This window comes from Melanerpes formicivorus, unplaced genomic scaffold, assembly GCF_026170545.1.
Source record: "Melanerpes formicivorus ecotype bairdi unplaced genomic scaffold, bMelFor1.0.p_v2 SCAF_10, whole genome shotgun sequence".
In the NCBI taxonomy this organism is placed as follows: Eukaryota; Metazoa; Chordata; class Aves; order Piciformes; family Picidae; genus Melanerpes; species Melanerpes formicivorus.
The window spans coordinates 6996384-7008465 of NW_027142362.1; the positions used below are offsets into that span (position 1 = coordinate 6996384).

Genomic DNA, 12082 nt, shown 5'->3' on the forward strand with positions numbered 1-12082 from the left:
GGCTGTAACATGTAATGAATACTTCTAAACACCCAGAAGGTGGAAAGCCCACATTTGATGTGTTTAGGATAATTCTCTCACAAAAGCCATAAATCAGTGTTGACAAATGATATCATTCCAGAGAGCAAAACATTAGCAGAGCCTTACAAAACCCCACCAAAATACCTCCTCCCTCCTCCTGCCTCCACACACTTCCCCAAAATGATGAATACCTCCCAAGTGATTTGATAGGAGTAGCATTTGCTTCTCCTTTGCTGTTATCTCATTTTCACACAGCAGAAGACTCCTAGTTTGTGTCTGCTTGCTTGAGCCTGGCTTCTGCCATCCTCAGACAAAACTCTTCCCTCCACTACACAGACTTTATTCACCAAAGAAAAACCTCCCAGAGCCCTGGCAGCCCTTATGAAAGGCGTTTTCACTCACTTGGGTTAAACGAGCGCTGTGTGTTTTCTTTCTTCTCCTGGTGGTGGTTTTTTTTTTCTTCTTTCCTTTATGTGGGGGTGGTGTGGGTAAAAAGTAATAAATGAATCATTTCAACTTGGGGCGAGAAGTTTAGGTGTTGTATTTGTACCATGCAACTACATAAACACAGACCCAGCCAGTTAACCAATGAGCTGCAGCAGCGAGGAGCACCGAGATGATCTAAAGCGTTTTAACACCTTCTCCATGTATTAGCCCTTGGACTAGTTGTGTTTTGCTTTTTCACAACAGGCACAAGTCAGTGAAAAGTCCAGAAGGGAAGCCTGAGGTTTTCCATTGCTGTTTGTGGCGCAGGAAAAGGGTTAGGACCTGAGGGGTTGATTCAGTGTAATAACATCTCTGTTATACACATCTGCCTAGCGAGGAGGGCGGCAGCTGGAAATACCCAATCTGAGGCATTAAAGATCTGCTGGCAAATCACAAGGCATTTTCTGCAGAGGAAAAGTTGTTACACTGAGCAGGCACTTTGAATGCTCAGCGCTTGCAGTCAAACACCCAAACACTGTGGAGTTGCGCTGGATTGGGAGATTTTGTCGCGGGCTGAACGCCCTGGGAGCTGACCCTGCTGCGTGTTTCAGACCCAAGAAGGCATGGCAAGAGTGGGCTCAGACCAGAAGATTCTTGGCAATGGTAAGTGATGTTTGTGCAGCAAATTATTCAGGCGTCACACAGTGAGCTCTTTCTGCCTGTCACTATGTGTCATTTCTGACTGCTTTGAGAGCTTGAAACAGAGGAGCAAGCAGATAAAAGGTGAGCTAGAAGTTTTTGTTCTCCTTTTCACTGCCAGAGCTGTTTGCTTTTAGATGATATGAGGCATTGAAAGGATGTTCAGTAATCTGCCTTATGACTTAAAATAGATGTTCTACATGGAAGTACCTTAGTTTAGGAGACTTTTAGTTTGCTCTGTAATATTTCTCCTCTTTCTTCTGACACCCATAAAAGCCATCAGAGTGGACCAGAGACTTTTGTGAGTTCACAGCTTTCTTCAGTTGTGAAGGCCTCTCTAAACTGCAATATTACCAGAAGCAAAGGAGAAATAAAGTCATTAATAAAATGCTTCATTACTCAAAATGATTTTAAACCAACAAACTCTCTTGCACTGGCAATTAATCTTCATAAGCAAGAGAAACTAATTGTTTTTAACCTTTCTACTCATTCCAGCTCTGCTGTGTAACTGCTTACTATAGTCTTCAAATATTTTGTTGTTCTTTAAAGAAGCCATGCAGGAAAATGCATTTCTCCATGAGAAGTGGACAGGGGTAGTGCCTAATCCTCTGAAAACACAGACACATTTCCAAACTATTTGAAAATTAAACATTAATATGATTACCTAATACAGAGCACAGATCCAAGCAAGCCATCCAAAGGCACTCTTTACTTGACTCTCAGTGTGAATTAGCTTATACAGGAAGTCTGTCAATTGCTCCAGCCTCAGCCTCAAAGGGGATCCATATTTGTTCAGTCATCTCCTATAAATAACATCTGTAGACCTGAATCCTTGCCAGTATTATTAGTGCAGCATTCACTTAACAGCAACCCTTCTTACGAGCCTCGTTAGTACCTGAGTCACGCAGTGTGAGCCCGCAGAAAAGCCCTGCAGGCTGGCACAGCACCCCTGCATAGCTGAGCCCTTGTCTGTGCTGTATCCTCAGGTGCTGGGGGGCTGAGGACTCGCCTCCCGCCAGCAGCCCCTTGGGGAACACAGTGCAGAGGCTGCTGGAGCACCCCTTTGCTGCCCCTCTGCAGGGGGCTTGCTGTCAGGGTGGAGATGGGGACCAGCAGTCCCTCTTCCTCCACTGAACCACCTGTGCCTGTGAAAGGGTGGCATCGAGCTGTGAGGCAGTCAGATTGCTTTGGTTCGTGCTGAGTGGCTGACCCGACAGCTGACAGCACCCCCAACACTCTCACAGCTCTTCACTGCTGAAGAACACCGGGGATGTGATCTGCTGCTTTTGTTTCCCCAGTGCTGATGTAGGATAATACCTCTGCTGTCTGTGTTACAGTGGGACACAGAACTTGCATGCTTTATGATACAGAATGAACTTCACGTGTTACAGATGCTACATACTGCAAGACGAGTTGGTGCAGGACATCCTTACTTGACAGCAGCCAATTCTTACTAAGTTCTGAGAGTAGGTGTTAATTGTTTCATTCTCCAAACAACCTCTGAGGGCAGGGCAAAGTTTCAGGGTTGGTGGAACAATGTCTTTACAGTCAAGTTTAGTGCTTATTTTAAAAGCTATCCTTCAGCTGGGGGAAAAGTTATCCTATCAGAACGATTACAAGTTAAATCTTTCACTTTGACAAGCTAATTAGAGCAACTTCTGGGCTTGAAACCTGTGATTCAGTAGGAAAACCAAACCCCAAGATCAGAAATCCTCAGCTGAGATCTCTCAGGCACTAGCTCCAAGCTATTTAACATTAGATACTTCTCTAGGTGTAGGCTGATTTCAACCCATGAAAAGTCATGTCCCAAAGACATGCCCCAGCCCTTGATTAGAGGGCTGGAGCACCTCTCCTAGAAGGACAGTCTGAGGGAGTTGGGGCTGTCCAGTCTGCAGAAGAGAAGGCTCTGAGGAGATCTAAGTGGGGCCTTCCAGTATCTGAAGGGGGCCCACAAGAAAGCTGGGGAGGGACTTTCTAAGGTTTCAAGTAATGATAGGACTAGGGAGAATGGAACAAAACTAAAAATGGGTAGATTCAGATTGGATGTTAGGAAGAAGTTCTTCCCCGTGAGGGTGGTGAGATACTGGCACAGGTTGTCCAGGGAGGTGGTGGAAGCCTCATCCCTGCAGGTTTTTAAGGCCAGGCTGGATGTGGCTCTGAGCAACCTGATCTAGTGCGAGGAATCCCTGCCCATGGCATGGGGTTTGGGACTAGATGATCCTTGGGGTCCCTTCCAACCCTAACAATTCTATGACACTAGAGCCTGGGCTGTTTAGGATGCTGCAGCTGACTCCAGCACCAACTAGCACACTTATGAGCAGGGTATCACCAGATCTCTTGAAGCACCAGGAGCATTGGATTTGTCTCATCAGACAGCTATTTTCTGTGCCAGATCACACTGCTTCAATCAAGAAGCTGTGAAATAATCTAGTCTCCCCTGGCTGTTGACAGTGCCAGTGAGTTACAGACACTGTGTGCATTGCATTAGCATTAGAAGCCACAGTACTGTAACTTCAGAGCAAGAGAGCTTTATACTGTTATCTTCAGCACCATACAAAACCATCTCCTCAGTTTCATTCTGATTGCCACAGCCTTAAAGATCAAATAAAGCAGCAAAAATGTGAAGGGTCCTCAAGCCTTGCTCAGTGCAGAGTTAAGCAGCAGCTTGTATTAAGTAGCTTTGCCTCTGCCCGGCAACAGGAACGACAAATTCTCAGAAGGAGCTTCTGCTAAAGCCTTGCAGTTGAAATGACAACTGCACTTATCGTTGTGGTAAAGACATCTCATCCAGACACAGACATCCAAGAGAAGAGTTTGCATAATTCCTCATCAACCACTGACAATGCTAATTAGAAAAAAAACCCCAAACCCCAGACAAACCAAAATAAAACTCACAGAAAGAGCTCCATGACACACCACCTCAAAAATCCCAAACCCACCCAAACCAAAGCAACAAAGACAGGAGCACCACCACTATCTCTGAAGTGCTAAAAGACAATCCCATGACTCCACTGAGACTGAGATCAGGCTGCTGTACAAAGTGATGGCTCCAGCAAAATGTAAAACATGGAGCAAGTTCTGCCTGTAGCACTCAGAGGCACCAAATCTAGTCACCTTTTCACTGAGGTCATTGGCTCCTGTCTGGCTGTTCAAGGAGCAAAGGAGAGATCATAGAATCAATAAGGTTGGAAAAGGCCTCAAAGATCATCAAGTCCAACCTGTCACCCAACACCTCATGCCTACTAGACCATGGCACCAAGTGCCACATCCAATCCCCTCTTGAACACCTCCAGGGATGGTGACTTCACCACCTCCCTGGGCAGCACATCCCAATGGCCAACGACTCTCTCTGTGAAGAACTTTCTCCTTACCTCAAGTCTAAGCCTCCCTTGGTGCAGCTGGAGACCATGTCCTCTTGTTCTGGTGCTGGTTGCCTGGAAGGAGAGACCAACAATAGATATGGCAGAATCCAGTAGATACACAATAAAGAGTAGAGGCAGACAGGGCTAAAAGCCCCTTTTATACTGAAAAATACAGAGACCATTTTCATATGATTTTTGTATGTAGAGTAAGTTTTCTCTTTTGCCCTTTGCTTCTTTTCCTGATAAATCATCATTCTGGCAACTGATAATTCTCCTTTCATTCAATCTAAAGGGCCCCTTATGTCAGCCTGCAGTTCAGGGGGATATAAATCAAAAGGAATGCAAAGTCTGATGAAAAAGGAGCATTATGTGACTGGAAATGGGAAAGAAGAGGTAAAGTCATAACTTTTCAAAATATTTGTTTTAAATCAGAATGAGACCATCTAGGGAAGCTCACATAATGGTTGCACTGTGGTGCTGCAGCAAATGATAAACTGTGTATTGGTCAGTGGCTCCGAAAAACAACCTGATGGACGTTTTCTTTAGTAGTAGACACTTAGTAACTCCACAGCTGACACAAATGCCCTGTGGCCTTTCGTGAGCTCGACAAGATCTCTCACACAGTCCTTATACCCAGTACTGAAATAGCAAACAAATAACAAATAAAGTCCCTATAGCAGTACTAAAATAACAAACAGAGGTCACAGCAGTGCCAGAAGGGTGCTGCTGCTGTACCTCACCACCACCATCCTCCATACCCTTTACGCTGCTGGTGCTGGAGGGTTTTAATCACATGTGAGCTGCTTTTTGTGTCAGCAAAGCACTGTATGCATACAGTAACTATTCTTAGTATGCACACAGTAACATAGTCTAACTAGAGCTCCAGAATATGTTCTCAAGGTACTATTTGCTAGGCACTTGTTTTGTCTTAGACTCTCTTCCACGGCACTATACAAGCAATATTTTCCAGCTTATCTCCAAGGCACTGCCACAACTACAGACACCAGGCTGAGGTTTGCAGTCAAGCAGAGCACAAGTGCATACCATGCAGCACTTGGGAAGACAGGATTCAGGAACCTTTATTAACTCACAGGAAGACAATTCACTGGAAAATAGACCAGGAGGCTGCAGAGCTGAATACCAATATAGCCAGGTAATAAAGTTCACCAGAGGAAGTGGATGTCTGAAAAGGGATCTAAAGGCAAAGGAGGATCTCTAAACATATGAAAGCAGCATGGAGCTGAGAAGGGAGGGGCAGAAGAAGAAAAGCCAAAAGTGTGGAGACGATTGAGGATGACCAGTACAGAGATGAAGGAGAAAAGGGTTCTACAGAGATCAGAACAAATCTTAGAGGCAATGAATTTAAAACAATTGCAAGGAAGTAGACTTTTAGGTAGCATATGAAACTCATTGCCTCTGGACACTCTTGGAACCAAAGGCTTCGTAGGAGTCAAAAATGGGTACATTACAGCTGCGTTATACAAGTTTCATTCAATCTGTAGAAGAAGGGGGAAAATATAATAATTGCTTCCTAGCAAAAGCTAGGCAGCAAGTGATGAAAGAAATAGGGAAGAGATGTCTCTGCCACAGTGCCATACTCATCTTTTATGGGGCAGCTGCAGCTTCTGATGAATCAGGACTATCCAGTCAGAACCTAAAACCCTCCAAGAGTATTGGAACACACAAAGCCTCAGGGGCCAGCCTACTCCTAGCAAGGGACTCGGAAGAAACTCTTCCTGAATGCAAGCTACCTTGATTCTTTTCTTAAAGGCAACCCTGCTGCTGCCAGCCACTGCTGCAGGAGGCTGCTGATGTGGCTGTGTTTATAGGGTGACTCACCATGCCATGTTGCTATGTTTGGATGGATGGCAGGGCAGGGCAGAGAGAGAGTTGTGAAACCCAAGACAGAAGTGACTAATCCAATCCTGGCTTAGCATGGGGCTGGATTGTCCTGTGCAACACAACTGTTGTCTGGAATATGGCAACATGTGAAAACGGTGACTGCTATAGGTAAAATTAATTCATTGGTTTGTCGAGCAACGTAAGCACAGGACAAAAACTGGAGCACTTCAAATTATTGGCTTTCTTCCCTATTAACACAGGCAGTATTTGGAGCTGGGTGGGGATCAGGACTGGGGCTAAGTTCCATCATCACTTAGATTTGCTTTGCCCAGTACTAATAATGTTCTGCTTAAATTTGTATTCTCCTTTTTGGAAAAGGTTATCACCAGTAGCAACAGGCTAAATATTTAGTCCTCAGTAGTCTGCCTATTTGTCCTCTAGAATCCAAACCTTTGGATACAGAAAATAATTTGAGGAAAAGAGGGCTCAGCTCCTGTATCTGCTATGGTTCCAGACACATCCTGAATTTCAACAAAGGAGAACAACTCTCCTAAATAAATAAACTCAGTGGCTCCTCTATTTCCTTTTCCCACCTCCAACAGACACCAACTGCAGGTGTCAGGGAAGTTACCACGTATGTAACCAGGACCCCATCCTACTGCAGAGGTGTCACTGCCTGTGAGTGGGTCTTCTTGACTTGCATTCTGGAGCAAGGGCTGCTGCCTCTTCTGCATGCTATTGCCTTTAACTACAGATTTTCATCTTCTCATCACTTGGGGAGAAATATCTCTCCCACTGAAATCAAAGGCAAAGGAGCTAACTTCAAAGTGCTCATGATATCTTACTGTTCCACACATTGTGCTTCAGGTATTTCCTTTCATTTGTTTGAACTCTCTGCACTTTACTGCATTCTTCTTTTTTGAACTCTCTGCACTTTACTGCATTCTTCTTTTCCTGTCTCTCATATGAGAAGGCAGTAAAGAAACCCAACTGATTTTCCTTACAGTTCCTACTATCTCATAACCCTTTATTGATGAAGCCCCTTTCTGCAAGGGAGAGCCCACACTGCAATCTTTTGATACAAAATTCCAACCTCTGCTCAGTGTTCATTGCCCTCTTCCTGGTACATTACCTTTGAGCTAAGGGATGAAGACTGACCACAGTATCCAATATCAAAGCATACAGTTAGTGTAAGACGGCAGGCGCAGCAGAGGTTTTTCTCCTGCTCCTTTTCCTTATGGCCTCTAAAGTCCTGCTTTTCTGTTCACCACTGTGCACTGAACAATTACTGTACAGAGAAGATGGAAAAAACTGCAAAAGGTTAGAGTGAAACAACATGAACAAACCAGCCTTTCCTTGTGATATTTATGTTTCTGCTGCTGGCCCTGGCAGAAGTCCAGGCTCTGAATGAACGAACCTCCCTGTGGCTTAGGGACTACAGCATTCAGCCCCCAGTCAGGAAATGCAATAGCATGTGACAATGGGAAGAAATAAAAAAAGCTCTCCAATGCTTCTGAGCTTCCAGCTCAATCAGTTTGGATCAAAACTTAGGGGATGTTGAGATCGTGTGTGAATGACTCCTCTATTGCTAAACAAAAACATGTGTCTGTTACAGTGCCAGACGGTTCAATGGTAAACAGTAGGTGGCTTTGCTTCCTCATGGATAGTTCATTTTTACATCTCTAGTGCTATAAACCTCCATTTTATGTCCAAGGCCACTGTCTTCCCCAAAACAGAAAGCTAGCTCCCTATTTCTCCTCCTTTCCAGGAAAGTTTCTGGTTCTTCTGCAAGATGAGAATTGAAGATCTGGGTAACATTCCATATTTAGTTCATCCACTGATCCAGGTTAAAACCATGTTCTTTACAACAGATTTCCTTTGGGAGCCTAATAGCCTGAAAACTTAATTGTTGGGAAATACTGTCAAATTCACTTTGTTTTGTAAGCATTTAAAACAGAGATTGGTCACATCCTGCATTATCAGGGGCAGAGCATTTTGGGGCTCCTCTCGGCAGTGTCCAAAGCATCTTCCCTTTTTCTCCCGGTACCTACATCATTCCCATGGGGCTGATTCTTGTCTTCACAGTTTATCATCTCTCTCTCTCTCTCTTTCTTTTGTGAGTTTAGTGACAGATCAATAAAACCCAGGACCTTCAAGCCACAGAACACAGTGGGCAGCAGGTGTCTGAGCACTCCCTTGGTGACCATTTACATGACCAGACAAGGCCCAGAGTAAAATGCAGGTTCCTGTTTACATCCTCCTGAAATGGAAAGGATGTCTAGTTTGTGAGAACACCCCAGAGGTCTTGCTGTTTCAGTAAGCTAACATTAACAGAGGCAATTCCTCAATGGGACATCTATTTTTTGGTTTACAAACTCCCTATTTATCTCACGACTCGTTCATTGAGAGAAAGTAGGATTCTGCAGCAAGACTTATTTGTCAATGTGAGCAGAAGCAAGGTCTGGCAGGTGGGCACTGACACAGTGATCTGAGTGACTGATGAAAACCAGCTAAGTGTGCTTGGGGATGTGGCAGAAAGGTGGCTGCCTGCTGCCACAGCTGAGGGTGGGTGAAGCTCCAGCAGTGTCTCATGGGGGACTCACCCAGTGGTAGGACATGGTGTGGACCATCTGCCTGGCAGCAAATGAAGGGTGTAGCTGAGGTAGTTGAGAATCCGTGGCATGGGTCTCATTTCCCAGGTGTTCTAAGAGAAAAAAACAAACAAACAACAAAACCAACAAGGATTCTCTGAGTCCTTGATCAGGTTGGATCACAAAGCTGCAGTCTATCCCAACATGGAGAGAGCATTTCAGAACTGCTAGGCTGAAGGGCTCTGGTGAGCAGCAAAAGGGCTTGGCATTCGGAGGTGGCTTCTCTTATGCTCTGCTCCTGGAGCAGAAGTGGTCGATGAAAATCTTTCTAGCTCAATGTTTAAAATACTTGCTGAACTTACCAGAAGTATGCTTGCCATCTCAGCCTGGAGCAGGAAATCCTGTACTTGACTAGCACAGGTTCTGGCTGTCCTGTGCCTCCCATCTCCCCCAAGTGTTTAACATACCCAAACCCCATCGGACCTAGGACCAGAAAGCAAGGGGTAAAAACCAAACGACGCAAGCTCCTTAGATGGCCTTGCCTCCTTAGCTGGGAGTCTGCTGGAAGAGCTTCCCCAGCCCTGCATCCCATTGCTTTGTTTGTCTCTCCTTGCTGACATTCTCTTCCATGAGGAAACAATAGCTGGGTTCCAAGCTGCGAGCAGGACTGCGTCACGTGGCGCCAGCTGAGCGTGTTTCCAATTATTCCCTCTGTCTTTTTTTTGCCAGGCCTATGAAGAGCAGCAGCCTCCTGCAGCACTCAGGTTTGCCTGCCTCGCTCTTGTAAGTTCTTCCTTTTCAATTGTTATTTTTTTACAATCAGATGGGGGTTTTATTTATTCATTTTTTTAAATATGGTAAATTCAACTCTCAAAGAGTTTCTCATTCGTTATTAGGAAGCTTCCAAATCTGAAGCTCTTTTCCTGCTGCCTGGAAATCCTAGACATCTGCAAGAGTTCAGTGCTAACAGTGCTACTCAGTAATGAATCTGACAAAGATCACAAGATCTAGATTAAAAATAGGATGCAAGATATCACGCTGTTAGCACTTGGTAATGTAAAACTCATCTTGTCCTTGCTAGCAAAGAAAAGTTCTCTCTTTTCCTACTGTCTGGGTAACAGCAGCACTTTTGCATCCCAGTCTGGGAGCTACACCAAATTATTTGCATCCTGTAAATGCTCAGTTTAATGTCCAAGCGAAAACGTGAACCAAACGGGCACGGCTCAAATCAGCTATTTTGTTTGCAGAAGACAGAGTGAGTGAGAGCTTTTTAGACTTCAAGCTGGAAAAATAAAGCTTGGAGAGGGGGAAAAAAAAAAAAAAAAAGAAAAAGAAAAAAGAAAAGAGAGAGAGAGAGAGAGAAAGAACATTTGGTTTGCATTAGAAACCACAGACAGCTTCCATCGGCCGTGCTGAAGGTATAAGAATGGCAAGAGAAAATGACAAGCACTGAGAGCACTGGAGGAGAGGATGAATCCTTTGGAGAATTGTCTTTGAAGTAACCGTCCATGCTACCAATACCTTGAGTTAAATTTGGTGGAAGATGGAGAAGAATCCTAAAGCTTGGCTCTTGCAATGCTGTTTGCTGTGTAAAGTAACATTTCTGGATATCTTAACTGGAAATCTTATAGACTCTGGGTTTGGTATCTCCTGTGTTTCTGTCACTTATGCAACCCTGAATCACCAGCTCTGGAAAGGATGTTGCCTTAGTTAAGGCTTGGGCTGTGGTCTAATATTTAGAGCAAGAACAAGCATTTAACTGGAAGTCTTCAGGTCTGCTGGGTTTATTTTCTCCTCAGCCACTGGCTTGCTTTGAGACCTTAGGTAAGTCACTTAGGGTTAAACTTGGTCTTTGAATGGATGGAGCCCTGGTGGGGGTGGGGGAGGAGAAGATGGCTGTGGCAGCAGGGCAGAAGAGATGTTCTCTGGGGTAAGGTAAAATCCCTCAGAAGCATGGCAGGGGGTGTGATAGCAGAACACTCTCAGAGTGCCGTTTCCTTCAGTGTTTCAAGAGGTGCTTAGCTGTTCACTGCATCCCAGGTACTTGGCACAGAGAGGGACCTTTTGGAGCACTTAGCACTGAAGGCAGTGCTCCCTTAAGCTCAGCAGCTTCAAGCAGAGCAAGAAAAGGCTTCTGAATCTTTCCAGCCTTCATACTAAGCATCACAGTCTCCAGAGAGCTGTATTCTACCATTAAGCTATCAAGTCCTCTGCTCATCCATGTGGAAGTAAGAGGTCAGGTAATGTTTGTATAGTATTGAAATCCCTGAATGAAAAGTGCCGTTTCTTCTAATTGCCTCACCGCAGACAGGAGTCTAAATGTGCAGTTCAGGCTTGTTTCTAACCTTCTTAGTGCTGGTGTCCAACAGCAGTTGCCAGTGTCACCAAAGGAGCACCAGTCTCTCTTGCAGACTTTCAAGTGATGCACATTGCACATACCTTCAGCACATAGCTCTGTTGCTTCTTACCCAGGTGCTGAGGGGAGGTCCTTCTCCTCATCCTGCCCATCCTGTTGCTTTTTCAGCTCTACAGTCAGGTCTAGTGGGCTAGATGGCATTTTTGCTGACCTTCAGGCATACAGGGAAAGCAACAGCAAGCTTCACAAGATTAATTCTCTAATACACTGTGATTTTCCAACTCAAAGGTTTCAATTAAGTATATACACACTATGGTAGGGCAAAGCTTTAGGCTTACCAAGCCATTTCAAAGTGCATTTTTTAAAAGAAAGGAAGGAACAACCAAAGTCTTCAAACACTGAAGGTCTTTACATTTCAGTAGGGTTAAGCATCAGTCAGCCTTCAACTAATCAACAAAAACACACAACAGATTGCAACTTGTGATGATGAATTACAGCATCAGCAGCTACTTCAGTTACCAAAATTATTGTTCTAGCATAATTAATAGCACTTTTCATCTCTGTACATCCAAATTAATTACCTCATGGAGGCTCTGAAAATTAGATTCTCTGCACAGTGCAGGAGGAAAGATCAACCCTAGAGAAATAAGAGCTCATGTCTTACTCTGGGTGGAAAGTGCAAACATACCTGGCTAATTCTTCAGAGGTGCAAAAGACCCCAAACCAAACTCAGCTACTCAGCTCAGAGCACAATGTACAAAGATTTTCTCTCAATGGCATCCCTG

The 12082-nt window shown here is 44.5% G+C and overlaps 1 protein-coding gene across 7 annotated transcripts in view; it reads left to right on the forward strand.

Annotated features, from left to right (window-relative positions):
* The first annotated feature begins 775 nt into the window (after positions 1–775).
* IL16 (interleukin 16) overlaps positions 776–12082 on the forward strand; it is a 41996-nt gene continuing 30689 nt past the window's right edge. For 3 of the 7 annotated variants that reach the window (XM_068143457.1, XM_068143456.1, XM_068143461.1), the window contains exons 1-2: positions 777–1110; positions 9671–9724. In XM_068143457.1, the coding sequence (XP_067999558.1) occupies positions 9675–9724 (50 nt within the window). In that variant the 5' untranslated portion in view covers positions 777–1110; positions 9671–9674. Of the gene's footprint in view, positions 1111–9669; positions 10766–12082 lie in introns of those variants that run through there. The other 4 variants (XM_068143458.1, XM_068143460.1, XM_068143455.1 and 1 more) reach the window with 3 other exon arrangements.